Source organism: Lycium barbarum, chromosome 3 (assembly GCF_019175385.1).
Source record: "Lycium barbarum isolate Lr01 chromosome 3, ASM1917538v2, whole genome shotgun sequence".
NCBI classification, from domain to species: domain Eukaryota; kingdom Viridiplantae; phylum Streptophyta; class Magnoliopsida; order Solanales; family Solanaceae; genus Lycium; species Lycium barbarum.
In genome coordinates, this window is record NC_083339.1 from 332,483 (window position 1) to 350,434 (window position 17,952).

Below are 17,952 nucleotides of genomic sequence, written 5' to 3' on the forward strand. Positions count from 1 at the left end.
TTAACTAAGAATATACTAGCGCAAGTGAAGTAAAGTTCGAAATTTGGTAAATCATGCTCACCCATTTGTTCTTTTCCACTTAAATATGTTGCGTTTGTATATGAGAGTTTGAAAACGTGATGTATGCCTAACCATACACCACACTTTGTGTTCTTGCAACTAGATCGAGGTCATGTGGGCTTCGTTCTCTTCTCATTATTATATGAATTTATTTAAAAAGTGTAAGACCTTTTATATATTTTGGCTTTAGGCCACCAAACTCGTTGAGCCACCCCTGGGTGGGACAATTACATGCAGTGAGGATGTGATCTCACATCTCAAGAAAGTGAGAGGGAAACTAATCCCAATTTTTTGCTTACATAGTTTTGTAAAGCTGTAAAGCAGAATCTCTAGTGTGTAAACTTTCAGGAGCTAGAAGAAACACTATATTGATGTTGAATGAAGAGACTAGGTAGACTACATGAATATAGCTCCATTAAGAATGGATGTGATTCCCCTATCTCATGACTAAGGACTATACTTCAAAACAGCAAGTACTTCAAAACAACAGGTACTTCTGTGGTTCCGTTCAGTTACATATACTGATTCAATTGTTCATTTCAATAGAGAATTTATGCTCAAGTTTCTTGGTTTTCTAGATACAAATTAATGCAGCAGAAAAACTATTTTTAAGATGTGATTGATAAAAGCAGCTAAGCTTTGTGTCCGGTGAACTTATTGCAGATATGCACATATGAGCAAGTACATGATAACTAACACAAATTGTAATCTATTTCACAAATTGTACAGCATCTTTGTGGATAAAAGGAGACCACTTCCCGTGCCTCTAAAGATAACTCGTCCTGATTGTGCTATGCCGTCAAATTAAGCAAAAATCTGTTCAAGCAATTCAGTCAGCAGGAAAGTCATATCAGTAAACATTGGATTATATACAACCTAGTGAACATTATAACCTCGTAAACCAGGCGAAGGGCTGGGGCCATAGGTTTAACTTTTTTGGCTCATAGGATCAATGTTTTCTACTACAGAAAGAAACAAAAAACGAAAAAGAAGGCATCAAAGTTTCAATAGATGAGGGATCAGTCAAAACATAAAGCAGTATATATCAATTGTCTATATAACCAAATAGGCAGATTCTGTTTTCTCTTTTCTCTCTTTTGACTTCTTTAATATTCATTTTCCTTTCTTTCGGGGACGGGGGCGAGGGTTAGGAGGGGTAAGTGGGTTAAAGGAGTCTCTAGGTTGAGAGTAGGGTCTTGGAACATTGGGACGTTAACGGGAAAGTCCATAGAGCTAGTTAAGATTCTTAAGAAGAGGAAGATTAATATAGCTTGTGTCCAAGAGACTAAATGGGTAGGTCCTAAAGCTAAAGAGGTAGACGGGTATAAGTTGTGGTTCTCTGGTAGGTCGAAGTATAGAAATGGGGTGGGCATTTTAGTAGATAGTGATTTAAGAGACCAGGTGGTAGAGGTTAGGAGAGCCACTGATAGGATGATGTCGATTAAAGTGGTCGTTGAAGGACTCACTTTGAACATTATTAGTGCTTATGCGCCGCAAGCGGGCTTAGGCGAGGAGGAGAAGAGGCGCTTTTGGGAGGATTTGGACGAATTAGTGGGAGGCATACCGCCTACTGAGAAGTTATTCGTGGGAGGTGATTTCAATGGGCACATCGGGCCTATTTCGGGAGGTTATGATGATGTGCATGGAGGCTTTGGCTTCGGGGACAGGAATGGAGGAGGAGTCTCACTTTTGGATTTTGCAAGAGCTTTCGGGTTGGTGATAGCCAATTCGAGTTTCCCAAAGAAGGAGGAGCACTTGGTAACCTTCCGTAGTTCAGTGGCTAAGACCCAAATTGACTTTTTACTCCTTAGGAAGGACGATAAAGACCTGTGCAAAGACTGTAAGGTCATTCCGAGCGACTATCTTACAACCCGACATAAGCTCTTGGTGATGGATCTAGGGATCAAGATGCCGAGGAAGAAGAGGGTCGTGGATGACCGACCTAGGATCAGATGGGGGAGTTTGACCACGACTAGTGCCGTGGAGATGGGAGAGAAATTGAAGGTTATGGGCGCCTGGGATAGCAGTGGGGATGCGACAAGTATGTGGGATAGGACGGCTAGTTGCATTAGGGCGGTAGCAAGGGAAGTGTTGGGGGTCTCGACAGGTAGTCGTGGCCAGCATCGAGGGGACTGGTGGTGGAATGGAGAAGTTCAAGGGAAGGTGGAAGCAAAGAAGGTGGCGTATGCGAAGTTGATAGAAAGCAAGGATGAGGTGGAGCAGTGGACGAATAGGGAACTTTATAAGATGGCGAGGAAGGAGGCGAAGTTGGCGGTTTCGACGGCAAAAACGGCAGCTTTTGAACGCCTTTATGCTGAACTAGAAGAGAAAGGAGGGGATCAAAAATTGTTCAAGCTAGCCAAGGCGAGGGAGAGAAAGGCACGTGATGTGGTTCAAGTGAAGTGCATCAAGGACGAGCATGGCAAAGTATTGGTAGAGGAGACTCTCATTAGACGGAGATGGCAGTCATACTTCTCCAAACTCTTAAATGAAGAAGGGGACAGAGACATTGTGTTGGGAGATCTAGAACATACTGGAAGGCGTCAAGATTTTGGGTATTGCAGGAGTATTAAGGTTGAGGAGGTTAAGGGTGCTGTTCGTAGGATGCGCAGGGGAAGAGCGACCGGACCTGACGAGATTCCTGGGGAATTTTGGAAGAGTGCGGGCCCGACAGGTTTGGAGTGGCTGACTAGGTTGTTTAATGTCATCTTTAAGACGGCAATGATGCCTGAAGAATGGAGGTCGAGTGTAATGGTCCCTCTATACAAGAACAAGGGAGATATCCAGAGTTGCAACAACTATAGAGGTATCAAGCTACTAAGCCATACTATGAAAGTGTGGGAAAGGGTGGTGGAGATGAGGGTGAGGAAAGGCGTGTCTATTTCAGAGAATCAGTTCGGATTCATGCCGGGACGCTCAACTACAGAAGCCATCCATCTTGTGAGGAGACTGGTGGAGCAGTATAGGGAGAGGAAAAGGGACTTACACATGGTATTCATTGACCTAGAAAAGGCTTACGACAAAGTCCCAAGAGAAATCCTATGGAGATGCTTGGAGGCTAAAGGTGTACCTGTGGCGTACATTAGGGTGATCAAGGACATGTATGAGGGAGCCAAAACCAGGGTAAGGACAGTAGGAGGAGACTCAGAGCACTTTCCAGTTGTGATGGGGTTGCATCAAGGATCAGCTCTTAGTCCGTTCTTATTTGCCTTGGTGATGGATGGATTGACGCGGCAAATTCAAGGTGAGGTGCCATGGTGTATGCTTTTCGCGGATGACATAGTCCTTATCGATGAGACTCGTAGCGGAGTTAACGCTAAGCTGGAGGATTGGAGACAAACTCTGGAGTCTAAAGGGTTTAAGCTGAGTAGGACCAAGACAGAGTACTTAGAGTGTAAGTTTAGTGAAGCACCTCAGGAGGCCGGCTTGGAAGTGAGGCTTGGTACCCAAGTCATCCAGAAGAAAAGTAGTTTCAAGTATCTTGGGTCTATTATGCAAGGCAGCGGGGAGATTGACGATGATGTCACACATCGTATTGGGGCAGGGTGGATGAAATGGAGGCTTGCTTCCGGAGTGCTATGTGACAAGAAGGTGCCACCACAACTTAAGGGAAAGTTCTACAAAGTGGTGGTTAGACCGACTATGTTGTATGGGGCGGAGTGTTGGCCAGTTAAGGTTTCTCACGTTCAAAAGATGAAAGTTGCTGAGATGAGAATGTTGAGATGGATGTGTGGCCACACCAGGAGTGACAGGATTAGGAATGAGGATATTCGGGACAAGGTGGGAGTGGCCTCGGTGGAAGACAAGATGCGAGAAGCGAGATTGAGATGGTTTGGGCATGTGAAGAGGAGAGACACGGATGCCCCAGTGCGGAGGTGTGAGAGGTTGGCCATGGATGGTTTCAGACGAGGTAGGGGTAGGCCAAAGAAGTATTGGGGAGAGGTAATTAGACACGACATGGCGCAGTTACAGCTTACCGAGGACATGACCTTAGATAGGAGGGTTTGGAGGACCCATATTAGGGTAGAAGGCTAGTAGATAGTCTCATTACCCTGCCTTATTAATAGTCGCATTATCGTAGTATAATTTCTTGTGCTCTAATTTATGCTATTATGCTATTATCTGTTATTTCCTGTGCTTTGATTATTCTATGTTATCTGTGTCGCTTGCGTTACTTCATTTCCATATCGCTTTGAATCTCTTAGCCGTATCTGACCTCTTGTTATGTTTTTTATTGAGTCGAGGGTCTCTCGGAAACAGCCATCCTACCTTGGTAGGAGTAAGGTCTGCGTACACTCTACCCTCCCCAGACCCCACGTTGTGGGATTTCACTGGGTTGTTGTTGTTGTTGTTGTTGTTTCTGATGATACAAACTACAAAAGTGTCCGATTTAGCAAAGCCTTTCTCATGGAAAATGCAAAAAATCGCAGACCAAAAACTCGAATAGTTGGTGTTTTTTGGCAGAATGTTCATCAAGATGGCTTACTAGTTAAAACTTTTTATTTTACAGGTTGATAAAGTTCCTCCTGGCGCCAGAGTTTGCTTTATTACAGTTGAAGATGCTCAAACTGAAGTGATTGCATAAATAGATTTTATGGTTTTCCCTGCTACCAAGAACTCGCCCCCAATATTTCGAGCCATACGAAATGGACCTTCGAGAGATAATGCGCCTCCCGGAGAGCCAAGAATTATGAGAAGCCTTTTTAGGTGCTCTTCAGAAGTCTGTTGAGACTTAGACAGCTAGAATTTAAAAGTTGGAACACTTTTTTTTTTCTATTCCAAAAGAATGTTCTTTCTTTCAACAGCCCTTTATGTATAAAAAGGTTTCCACTCTTTAAATTCAACGGGACTTCACTACAAGTGTATAATACATACTTCAAGTGGAGAATCTTGAGAGTATACATAGGCAATGTTTGCAGTTAACTTGAAGAATGGCACTTCATAAAAACAAAAAACAAAATTAACTTGAAGAAAGGCATGCAAAAATTTATGAGAATGAGGACTGCTCGAGTTGATTTTTCATACGGTCAACTAATATTAATTATCACGAAAAGTCACTTTTTTTATTTTGTAATAGAAAAATCACTCAACTAATGGTAATTATATCATGAAGTCACTTTTCTTTTATTTTGTAACACAAAAATCACTCAACTATTGTCATTTCACCGATAAAGTCACTCAACCTATCCAGGTGATATTTTTGATATATATTATTGGGGTCAAAAATTTTTAAACCAAACTTTTAAAAATTAAAAAATCTATCAAGTTCAACTTTTGTAAAACAAATTTTAATACTACTCAAAAAACTTGCCTTTTTTTATTTTTAAAAATTAAGCAATTTTTTTCTTTAAAAGCTTGGTTAAATAACTCGACTTTCTAAAAGGTTAGGCAAAAGGGCTATTAGACAACTCCAGCAAGTTAGTTAGTATTTGGTATTTAACTAGTGAATAACCTCAATCCTAAATAAATTGAAATGACTAGTTAACTTTACTTATTTATTTACTAGTGAATTTGTTCGTGCTTCGCGCGATTATGGAAACAATAATAAGTGTGTGTGTATATATATGCATGTATATATTATTTGTGTAAATTGATGAAATCAGTAATAGAAGTTATTCATGAAAGCATGCATACGACCCAACTTTTATAAATTGACTATATTTGTATAGTTGGTATGTATTTTCTTAATCAGTTAACTCTTTGATTTCTTAAAATGTTGATGTTAATTTGTATCATTTTTATATAAATAATAATGTGTTTGTAAATATATAGTATTTAATATATGCATATCTTAATCAGATGTCTCGACTTTTATAAATGGACTATATTTGTATAGTTTATAGGTATTTCTTAATCAGTTAAACTCTATGGATGTTGATGTTTAAAGTAAATTTGTATCTTTTTCTATATAAATAATAATGTGCAATATACATTTAATATATGCATATTTAAGTCAAGGTTTTTAAATATTTTCCAATAGTTCCTCCTTACATAAAAAAATAATGTAAAATAAATAAATACAATTTTATATATACCACCCACCTAGCCGTTTCTATATAAATCCCATAAGTACAATTGAATTCCATAAAAAGGTTTAGAATTCATATGTGATTACTCTTTTATGAGTGAGAGAACACACTTTTTATTCTTATAATTTACACCGATTTTAAAATAAATCACATAAGTACACAATTTCAATTTCTAAAGTAAATGAAAAAAGAAGAAATAAATAAATCTTTAAATAAAACATAAATAATTCTTCATCATGCATATAAAACAATTTAAATTACCTTATTCTTCCTCCCCTATATAGTTTATATTCATCAATTTTCAAGCTTTGTATATTTCTTACTGATTCTACAAACTTAAAATAACAAACACCATGTATTTCAATGTTTAAATTTCTTCCATTTAAAAAATCAATTATAAATTTTGAAACTTGCTGAAATGCAACATGTTGCAAAGAAAAAACCAGCCATTCACTCACTCTCTCAACATTTGAAAGAGTTTTATTTTTTCGAAAACTTGCTGAAATGCAACATATTCCCCCTCTTTTTGTTGTCAAAATTCATGAGTATACATTTAGTTCAAACTTCAACACGAGGCATGCACCTATACCTATCTAACCAGTAAGATTCCATGCATGAAATGAACTTTTTTTATCAGACTGTCAATAAAAAAGGTTAAATGTAACACAAAAATTGAAAAGCTTCTAGCAAAATATATTTCAGCGCTTTCAATTCTGAAAGAAGATGGCCAACATGAAAATTTAAGATAAAGTTTAATTCTATAAATATTCAGGATGGTGGAAAGTTTCACTTGAATATAAACTTAACCACCCTATGCATTTCGTTGTTATTTGTTAGTAACAACAATCACAAGTCGTATAAAAGTTAAACTAAAGAGGTATTATAGAGAACATACAAAAAATAAATTAAGAGGAAAATACTACAAACACATCATTCTAACAAATTTAACCATAAAAATATAAAAGAAAAATACCAAAGTAGATGCTCCAGATTCTACCACACTGTCATTATGTAATAGCAAGAAATAGTTACCATTTAGGATGGAGCAGAATTTGGATGAAAGAAACCATAGATTTGTGAAATATAAATCCAAGAAAGCAGATAAAGGAGGAAAGTGGTAATTAAGAAAATTTAAGTAGTGTCTTTTGGGTTCAAAATTTAAAGCAAATAAAGAAGAGAAAAAGATAACTGCAAATGGTATCAAGTGCTACAACTACGTGGGCTCTGTTTAAGAAAATGAATATCATCCTTTATTTGGCTACTTGGGCTTTATTAGGCAAATTAAACGGATGAAACATTTTCTTTCTTTTTATTACTCCATTTTGTGTCAATTAAATTGAACGAGAATTTTTTTAAAAATTCAAGAAAAAAGAAAAAAAAAAAAATAGGAATGGAGCTTATAGACAATGCCACATCACATTGTGTACCTTTATATTATATATACATTTATTTAAGCTCAAATGCATATGAATGATCATATCCATAGCTGTGCCCCAATCTTGTTGGTTCCAAAAGGGAAAATATCTGCCTAAGTGCCTAACTAAAGCAAGTTGGCTTAGGTGAGCATTTTGGACTTTGGCCATCCACTTCACAAAACTTTGATTCTCAGTGTAATCTTCCAAAGACCCCATCTTCTTTTTTTTTTTTTTTTTTTGCTCTCACTCACTTTTCTGGAAAGTGTAAAGATGGGTTCTATGTTTTTTTGCTTTCATCCATTAATACACACTTCTTCTAAGCTTGATTCCTCAAAGACCCTTGTTTTTTTAAGCTCCTCTGTGAGTTCAACTCCAAAGAACCTCTCTTTCTTCAATTGCAAATCAAGAACTCAACTTGTTTGTTGTTCTTTATCTAAGGATAATGGACCTGAATCTTCTGAAGATAATAATTCAAGGTGGGGTTGTCAAATTTCTTATTGAAGTCTCCAAATTTGTTACTTTTTTTTTTTTTGTTGGTGCTGATTTGATATTAATGATTATGCTTGGTTGTGACATATAGGGTAATTTTTAGTTGTTGAGTTTGGTAAAGGTGAATACTTTGGTCTCCCAAGCTTTAGAAATTGGAACTATTGTCTGTTGGATTTAAGTAAGAATAATCCTCATTTGACAGTTTAATTTTACCATTTATATGGCTGAAATGTTGATATGGGAACTGTATATATATGGCTGAAGTATTTCTTGTTGATTCTCTAAAATTTTCCCTTTATTTTAATTTGGTATATTTGTGTTGATTTGCCCTTAATGATTATTCTTGGTTGTGAGATATTGGGTAATTTTTAGTTTGTTGAGTTTGGCAAAGGGAAATTCTTTGGGTTGTCAAATTTCTTGTTGATTCTCCAAATTGTTGTCTTTGTTTTAATTTGGTATTTGGTGCTGATTTTTGCTTGATGATTATGTTTGGTGTGAGATATTGGGTAATTTTTAGTCTGTTGAGTTTGCTAAAGGTGAATTATTTGGTCTCCTTGCTTGAGAGGCTTTAGTTTTAGAAACTGGACAATCCGTCTGTTGGATTTTAAGGTAGATTTCTTTTGACAGTATAATATGACTATGTATATGGCTGAAATATTGATATGGGAACTGTATCCATGTTCAATGAAGTTTGCAACTTTAGTATCTGGCTTCCAGAAATTTTTATTTTTGCATGGTTTGCTCGAAGTTCTGATAGTTAAGTTAAAGAAAGAAGATCATCATGAAGTATTTTGCTACATATGGTTTTTCTAGAATAATGTTTTTGGACTCATAACTCGGATGTATGTGAATTCTGTAAAGCATAGCCATCTCAAGTCGGGGTAAATGAGGAGTGTTATAGGTTGAAGGCTATAAAAAAACAGTTTCTAACTATGATGAACTCTTGAAATACTCGACTCATTTGGATGTTGAACCTGAATAGAGCGGAACTGTATATATGTTTATAAGTTTGTACTTTAGCATCTGGTTAACATCCTTTTTGGTTCTTATTGGAGACTTGGTTTCCAGGATTTTTGACCTTTTCTGAATGGCATTGCTTTACTCGAAGTTGTGATTGTTAAGGTTGGTGAGGTGAAAGAGATCATTATGAAATGATGGTTTTGGACTGATGTTTTGTGTGAATTTTGTAGAGTATAGCCTATCTAAAGTCCGGGTTGGGCTATTGTAGGTTGAAGGCCAGTGTAAAAGTAGTTTCTAACTAACATGAATTGTCTGAATGCTGAACTCACTTGGACGTTCGACCCAGTGGCGGAGCTAGAGTGTAAGCTACGGGTTCGGTTGAATCTAGTAGCTTTGCTTCAAACCCTGTAGTTGTCTTAAAAATCCATTGAATATGCTTAAATTATTAATTTAGAACCAAAAAGGCAGCCCCGTGCACTAAGCTCCCGCTATGCGCGGGGTCGGGGGAAGTGCCGGATCACAAGGGTCTATTAATTTAGAACCCAGTTACTTAAAAAGATTAGAATTCAAAACCCTTAGCTTCAAATCCTGGCTCGGCTTCTTCACTTGGACCCACATAGAGTGGAATGGATACACAAGATTCATACAGCCAACAACTTTAACATTGAAGAGTGGTTGATTGTTGTTTTTGGACTCATAATCTATAAGCTTTCATTCTTTTGAGATAACTAATGTTGGTCCATGTTTGTTTTAGTAATTTCTGCATCATTGAAGGACCAGAGACCGTTCAAGATTTTGGACAGATGCAGTTTCAAGAAATCCAAGATAACATAAGGAGCAGGCGCAACAAAATCTTCCTCCTCATGGAAGAAGTGAGTTTTCTCAAGTTCTAACGTACTAGAATAATAGTTGAAGGAATAACTTATTAATTTCCTAAAGGTTGTACTGTCAAATAGCTTCTTAATTTTCGGAATAATTTTCAGGTACGCAGGCTAAGAATACAACAAAGGTTAAAGAACTCGAACACAAGAGTTGAGACTCATGAAGATGAATATGAGATGCCAGATATCCCTTCAACAATACCGTTTCTTCCTAACATGGTAACTTGCTGACTGCTCTAGTTACAACTGAATTATACTAGGTCTTTAGTATGTTTTGGTCCTTTTGGAGGGTATATATCTTTTGTCATTAAGAAACTTCTTCTGTTTTCTGAAAGTCATCCTTAGATGTTATGACAGGTTATGTCTGTTATAAAATTGTTTCATTGGAGTATGCTTGTTGATAAAGACCTTCTGTTTGATCTGATTAGCTTACTTTTCTTACTCTGGAATTAGAAATAGTTTTCAAGCTACCCTGGTGTTGAGAACAAATAGATGTAAAGTCTCGGAAAGGTTCATCACCACTGCAATACTTTATCGAGATATGGAAGTTTGCTTAACTGACTCATAAGGAACGAACTACCTGTATCTGATCTGCGAGATAATCTGCTTTTTAGCCGCAAAAGCTGCTGTTATTGCTTTATTTATCAATTGGCATGTCTTTTGATATTTGTTTATATTTGTCATCTGAAATGATATGTACCTGTTCCTTCAACTTACTTCTTTCAAGTCTACTCCTTTAGCAGTAACTTCGTGTATTCTTTGTTTTCAATTAGACTCCAAAGACACTGAAGCAGCTTTACCTGTCAAGCTTTTCGTTTATAGCTGGGATTATGGTCTTTGGTGGATTACTCGCACCAATAGTAAGCTCATGGACTCAATTATTCTTCTCCTTATTCTGGTGCTGAGTTACGGATATCACGAATTTGATGTTATTTCATTTGATTATTCCTAAGTTACAAAGCCTTCAGACTACTGAACCTCTTTGGCATGGCAGCTTGAGCTGAAATTAGGCATAGGAGGCACCTCATATGAAGATTTCATACAGAGCTTGCATTTGCCTATGCAATTGAGGTATGTAGACTGAAACCAACTTCATTTTCAGGTAAAGAGAAGGTCGTAGAGCTGTTCCTTACAAACATCTATGAATTGTCTTGATCTTTATTTCTCAAGGAAATGAGGAAATGATAACAAAAGAAATTACATCGTCGGACTTCCTTTTCTCTTCTTTTCAGCCAGGTCGACCCCATAGTAGCATCCTTTTCAGGTGGGGCAGTGGGAGTCATCTCAGCCCTCATGCTAATAGAAGCTAACAACGTGGTCCAACAAGAGAAGAAAATGTGCAAATATTGCCATGGAAGTGGTATGGCCGTGCGAAACTTATTACATATCATCGCACAATATCTAAATCTTAAACTCTTGAATAATAGTATCCCTTTTTGATTATTTAAGTTCATGTTACTAGATTTAAGCCGAGGGTCTCTCGGAAACAGCCATCCTACCTTGGTAGGAGTAAGGTCTGCGTACATTATACCCTCCCCAGACCCCAAGATGTGGGATTTCACTGGGCTGTTGTTGTTGTTGTTGTTGTTGTTGTTGTATGTTACTAGATTAATCATGAAAAGTAACCATAATCTCATTTCATGGTCCTTGGTTGTAGGGTACTTGGCATGTGCACGCTGTTCAGCAAGCGGTAAATGCCTTTATACTGAACCGATTTCAGTGAATGGTTCTTATCAATCGTTGCGTGTACCATCTCTTAAAAGATGTGCAAATTGCTCCGGGACAGGAAAGGTAAGAAACATTATGATCTCCTAACTTCATGCACCTAACAGTCTATCTTATATCAGTCTAAAAGTAGTAACTTTCTGTTACATCACAAACTTATTCTTCATATCATCCAGCTTACTCTACAAGAAAAAAAATCTTGTCGGAAGAATCCGTCATAGTCCGTGAAATATTCGAGCATCGCAAATTTTGTGACCGAAGAATAAAACCGTCATATTTGTCCACATTAATGAACTCCATCATAATACAGGACCAAAAGGAGACCTGTCCTCGCTAGTTGGAATAAAAACCTCAACAAACATGCTCTAGTTGAACCCCTTCTTTCCATATATTTGCTACCTATGAAACGAGTCCCTCAAGACCCTCTTTCATTCACTTAAGAAGATGCAACTGATAGATGGACCAGTCGGTCAAAAATATTCCGTCACAAATAGTACTTGTTTTTCTTGTAGTGTAATAAATATTCCGTCACAAATAGTACTTGTTTTTCATGCTTCTGTCATCGTGTATTTCGACTACTTCGCCTTATCCTATATGTATGCAGGGGCGGACCCATGTGTAAAGTTTGGGTGCTCCGGCACCCATTAAACTTAATCACGGAGTGTATAATTGTATAGAAAATATAAAGGAAACAGATATAAATAGTTAATAGAGCACCCCCGAACTCAAAATTCCTGAGTCCAGCACCCCCGAACTCAAAATCCTGGGTCCGCCTCTGTGTATGCTAATGGATTTTGTTTAATATTATGATTTGTTTGTCTAGGTAATGTGCCCGACATGTCTGTGCACTGGGATGGTGATGGCAAGTGAACATGACCTTCGTATAGATCCATTTGATTAAGACATACAACCCCTTGACATAATTCTCATTTTGTAACTGACATGCAGAATACCTTTTGATTATATGTAAAAATAAATTGCTATCTTTTTCCTTTGTTATAAATCACAGTGATATATGCAATATCCTTGTTAAGGTCAGGCCTTTGGTGATGAAGATGATAACTTCTTATATCTTTTATGAGCACAACAACAATTATGCCTCAATCCAAACAAGTCGGGGTCGGCTATATGAATTATCACTTCTCCGTTTAACTCAACTCATGTCATCTTTTTATGAGTAATTGTTGGATTTTAAGAATACTGATTTGTACATAAGTGGTCGGAACTGTAAACAATATGTCACAGTCGAAAGTGTGAAGGGCTAGATATCTTAATAGAGTATTTAGAGTTAGGAAGAGCAAATATATAAACGGATTTAAAATTGTAACGAAGCATCGCCTGTTAATATTATGTGAATTCCTGTTAAGTAGTTTTTCATATCACCAAGTATTTCCTCTGGAGCTAGAAGGTAAATTTTTGGTATAGTAATCCTGGAAAAACTTCTTTCGAGGAAAGGGCCATATCATTCTTAAGAACAATAGCTACAACTCCTAATACAATCACTTGGATTTGGAACCTTCACAGAGAAAAGAAAGTATATCCAATTTACTCAGTGTTATCTTGTTCATAGGAAAATTTTTCATATCAAGTAATTATTACATAAAATACACAGACACACTCATGTAAGACAGTTTGGCCGAGTGGTCTAAGGCGCCAGATTTAGGCTCTGGTCCGAAAGGGCGTGGGTTCAAATCCCACAGCTGTCAAATTTTTTGAATTTCATTTTATTTTTGAAAATTTTATTTCTAATGATAATATTTTATTATACTATAGTTTTTCATGTTCTGAGTTATTATATTGTAAAAACTATCCAATTTTCCTCATGATATCCTTGAAGACCAAAGCGGGTCTATCCGTGCGAGGCCGACACACAGTGAGATGTCAAGGGCAAGTCCACGATACTTAGACGATGCATAGTGACATGTCACAATTCGAGATTTTTTGGGTTGTGACGCGCAAGACCGACACAGTGTGACATGCTAAGGGCAGGGCTCATGCCCAACGACACTAAGCATATGCAAAACAAAGGCAATACTTGTATAGACTCATCATAACTCTAGACTCGTTCATTCATTAGATTTTTCACATCCATTTAATCAACCGCTTAAATTGATATATTGGTTGAATAATAATGTAGAGTTTAGATTAGTTATTACTCAATCAATATTTTCGAGAAAATAATACCTTCTACATTACTTGTTTGACCATATATATTTGCATGCGCATAAAGAAGGTAGCATGTCAAGCTCAATTCTACATTATAAAATGTGAAAATAACTCTATTCAAGAAGAGTGTTAAGCTGAGTGACATATAGTAGTGTTCTAGCGGAGTATCGTGTTCTAACTTTTACTAGTGATTTTTATATGAAGTTTTTTTTTAAAAAAAAAAAAATCGAAAAATTAACCGAATCGTACCGATACTGAAGAAAAATCGAGATGATGGACAATTTCGAAATGTCTAATACTAAATAAAATAACTAAAAAATCAGTATGATATTAATTTTATAAAATAACCGCTCGAACTGTACTATTGACGCTCCTACCAATTAGTGAGAGTGGTAGGAGTACACTTAATCCGAACTACAGGGGCCACTCACGATCAAAGTATAAAAAGGAGAGGCCAATATATCACAAAAAACCTCATCCCCAAACCCTAATATATTACCCATTTTTCCACTTTACACCACAAACTAGGTTTTTTTTTTGCATTCTCTAAGCTTTGTCACTGCCAAACTCAGCCGCCACCATGGTAAGTATTTACTAGAAATGTCTATTATTGTTAGCTTGATTTGTAAATCAACAACTTATTATTGATGGTATTGTGTGTGTTTGTTTTGTAGTCTAGGAGAAAGACTAGGGAGCCTAAGGAAGAGACAGTTACACTTGGACCAGCTACAAGGGAAGGTGAATTGGTCTTCGGTGTTGCTCACATTTTTGCATCCTTCAATGATACTTTCATTGTGAGTTAAATGTTTTTTTCAAACTGTAGAATTGGTTTATTTATTTGTGTGTATGTTTTGTTGAATCATGGTTTATGTGTTAAATGCAGCACGTGACTGATTTGTCTGGAAGAGAAACTATGGTTCGCATTACTGGTATGTTCTTACTGTGACATTTTTTTATATACTTTGGTAGTAGTGGCTGATGGATTGGTAGCTTTATCATTTCAACAACAACAACAACAACAACCCAGTGAAATCCCACAACGTGGGGTCTGGGGAGGGTAGAGTGTACGCAGACCTTACTCCTACCAAGGTAGGATGGCTGTTTCCGAGAGACCCTCGACTCAATAAAAACATAAAAAGAGGTCAGATACGGCTAAGAGATTCAAAGCGATATGGAAATGAAGTAACGCAAGCGACACAGATAACATAGAATAATCAAAGCACAGGAAATAACAGATAATAGCATAATAGCATAAATTAGAGCACAAGAAATTATACTACGATAATGCGACTATTAATAAGGCAGGGTAATGAGACTATCTACTAGCCTTCTACCCTAATATGGTAGCTTTATCATTTAAAGTAGTTAATTTCGACGCAACAACAACGACAACATACCCGGTATAATCCCATCAGGTGGGGTCTGTGGAGGTTAGAGTGTATACCCAGACGTTACCCCTACCTTTTGACGGGTAGGGAGGCTGTTTCCGATAGACCCCGCTCAAGGAGAGATGAAAAGGCATCGGTAATAATAAACAGTAGTAGCTGCAAGATAATAGGATGACGTATTAAAGAAAACGCAGGTTATATGCATGTACCTAGATTAGTGATAGAAAAATGTAGAGAAACTTCTAATGTCAGGGGGGGCCCTTAATTTGTTCGAGACAACAAATTTTTGGTATTGGTGAATATGACCAGTTTCAAAAAAAAAAAAAATTGGTGTTTGTGGAATGAAATGGTTTTGAGTAGAGGAAAATGGATATTGAGGTGTCTTATAGCGAACACCATCATGTATGGAGTTAACTTGTAATTGCTGTTGATAGTACGGAGACGGCTTTCATCTCAATTTTTATACACTGTGGTTGCAGGTGGAATGAAGGTGAAGGCTGACAGAGATGAATCTTCTCCATATGCTGCTATGCTTGCAGCTCAGGATGTGTCAGTGCGATGCAAGGTTGTGTGTTGTTGACTTTTGATAATGTATTATTTCATTAATTCTACTCAACTGTTAGTTAAACCCGTCAAATATGAAGTTGTCTAGTTCATGTCTTCATCCAGGCCTGTGCATTATAAACCATTTATGTATGAAAGAGGGTCTTTTTGCCAAGATGGTATTGACTAGTTTACATAGATTGAATATTAGCTTCTATTTAAGAAAAAAGGACATAATTTCACTGAAAATTGATGTAAATGTAGGTATCCTGGATATTGCATTCGGTGTATGTGCAGGGTGCATTAACTAGTAAAATAGGTGCCAGCTCAGATTTAAATTTTCTATGAGTTCAATGTGTTATTTTTTGTGGTCAATATTTAGCAGTTAAGAACATCAAGACCTTTTGGAGCTTCTGATTCCTTTTCTAGTAGAAGATTTCCTAAACGTGTCTTAAAGCTAATGACATTTTTCTGTTGTCTAATGATTCAAAGATGGCCTTTGCTTCTCTCTCTCTCTCTCTCTCTAGAAGGAAGGGAGGTGTGTAACATTGTTTTGGGGTCCCCTATGTCCCATCAAACATACTTGTTGACCCGTAGATTTTATGTCACTTGGTTGGATCTAGTATGCTTTATTCTAGAAGAAGATGCCATCCTGAGGGCTTTGTGTTTCAAATAAGGGAGAGCTTCAGAATATAGCTCTGAAATACTTACAGATTTTCTGTGGGGTGCCCTGCAAATCTAAAGCCTTAAACAGCAAATGAGAAATAGCATCATAGTACGGATTTATTGCAGTTCTAAGTGAGCTTTTGCTTCCTAAAGTGATTGTTGTTCCTCTTTTTTGATACAATTTTTGCTTTTCAGAGGCTACCCACTTAGACTCTTTTGTTCGCAAATTCGCCTCCAAACGCCATTACATTTTATTTTATTTTGACTTGTTCTTGTTCAAAAAAAGAAGATTCCATTCTGAAGTGATGTGTACCTTCCATTTTTAGACACTTCTAGTCTCTTCCACTAACAATTGCATAATGGTTGATGATGCTTGAACCGTGGAAAATGTGTACTTCAGATCTGTTTAAACGTTAATGTTTTTGAATGTTCTGCAGTTTCGTAAATTGATTCCATGTTAACTGAAGTCCAGCTATAACAACCTTAATTTAATCGAAGACTGAAGCTCTCGCATCCTTCCATCTTTATCCATTTGGTCTAATATTACTATTTGATGTCTCATCTCTCTTGCTAATCATTTAAAATATATTCATTAATTTTTTATCTGCAGGAACTTGGAATCAATGCTCTTCACATTAAGCTTCGGGCTACAGGAGGCAACAAGACAAAGACTCCTGGTCCTGGTGCCCAGTCTGCTCTCAGGGCTTTGGCTCGATCTGGCATGAAAATTGGACGTATCGGTAAGACTCCTAGTGTTTTTTCTATCCATGGATAGAATGATCAAGTTCATATGGTGCTCATATTTTGTTGCGTTGTGTTATGTTATGTTAAAATCATTTCAAGTAATTCTTGCTATTTTGTTTTTGCAGAGGATGTGACTCCAATTCCCACCGATAGTACTCGCAGAAAGGGTGGTAGAAGGGGAAGGAGGCTGTGAAGACTCTCTTTCTTTTCGGCAGCATGCTGCAAGTTGGAGAATGTTGTTGTCGAGGATGCTTCTTTCAGTATCTATTTACATTTGATTTCTAAATACTTTGTAGCTGAGCACTTTTTGTCCCGAACCACCTTCTCTTTTGAGTTGGCCAACTTTGGAAGATAGTGAAGTTTTCTTGAATTTGGTTTTATTGATGTTTTTCTAGGTTGAAGGGTGACAGAATTTAGACCCTCTTGTTATCTTAGAAATCTGTTGCTTATAAAACTAATTTCATCAAATTTAGAGATCCAATTGGAATTTCTAATGTAATCAAAAGTTAAAAGCCTGTGCCCATCATGTGACCCCAAATTAATTTGGGTCATGATAATCCTTCCCGCTAGAAATCGACCTTGTGCCAAGGTCACTTATGATACAATCAGCTGTTCAAATGAAACATTTTCAAGCTTGTCATCAAAATAGCTAGCGTTCTCAGCGATCGCATTTGTGCAGTCATGCTTTAACCTGACAACTTCTCCCTGTAACGTCTCAAGCTCTTCTCTAGTCAATTTTAACTTGTTTTCCCCCGTCACAATCTTGTAACAAGAGTATGATATCTGATTTGCAAGCAAAGGAGTTTTCAATTCCTGGATCATGCTTTTGTCCATCTCAAGATCATAATTTTGGATCTTTACCTCATTTTCAACTGAATCAAGCTGC

General features: G+C 37.1%; 2 protein-coding genes and 1 non-coding gene across 3 annotated transcripts; all 3 read left to right on the forward strand.

Annotated features, from left to right (window-relative positions):
* The first annotated feature begins 7,568 nt into the window (after window positions 1-7,568).
* On the forward strand, window positions 7,569-12,613 carry LOC132629804 (protein ORANGE, chloroplastic). Its single transcript, XM_060345170.1, has 8 exons — window positions 7,569-7,980; window positions 9,708-9,825; window positions 9,937-10,053; window positions 10,608-10,694; window positions 10,829-10,905; window positions 11,067-11,194; window positions 11,492-11,625; window positions 12,383-12,613. Exons 1-8 carry the CDS (start codon window positions 7,775-7,777, stop codon window positions 12,458-12,460), a joined length of 945 nt encoding a protein of 314 aa, XP_060201153.1. The 5' UTR covers window positions 7,569-7,774; the 3' UTR covers window positions 12,461-12,613.
* A 572-nt stretch (window positions 12,614-13,185) lies between these two features.
* TRNAL-UAG (transfer RNA leucine (anticodon UAG)) lies at window positions 13,186-13,265 on the forward strand. The gene has a single exon. It is a non-coding gene; the product is annotated as a tRNA-Leu (tRNA).
* Window positions 13,266-14,149: 884 nt separating this feature from the next.
* LOC132629807 (small ribosomal subunit protein uS11y-like) lies at window positions 14,150-17,446 on the forward strand. The gene is made up of 6 exons (XM_060345171.1): window positions 14,150-14,308; window positions 14,400-14,519; window positions 14,609-14,654; window positions 15,593-15,678; window positions 16,933-17,062; window positions 17,192-17,446. The coding sequence occupies exons 1-6, from the start codon at window positions 14,306-14,308 to the stop codon at window positions 17,257-17,259; spliced, it is 453 nt and encodes a 150-aa protein (XP_060201154.1). The 5' UTR covers window positions 14,150-14,305; the 3' UTR covers window positions 17,260-17,446.
* Window positions 17,447-17,952: the final 506 nt, after the last annotated feature.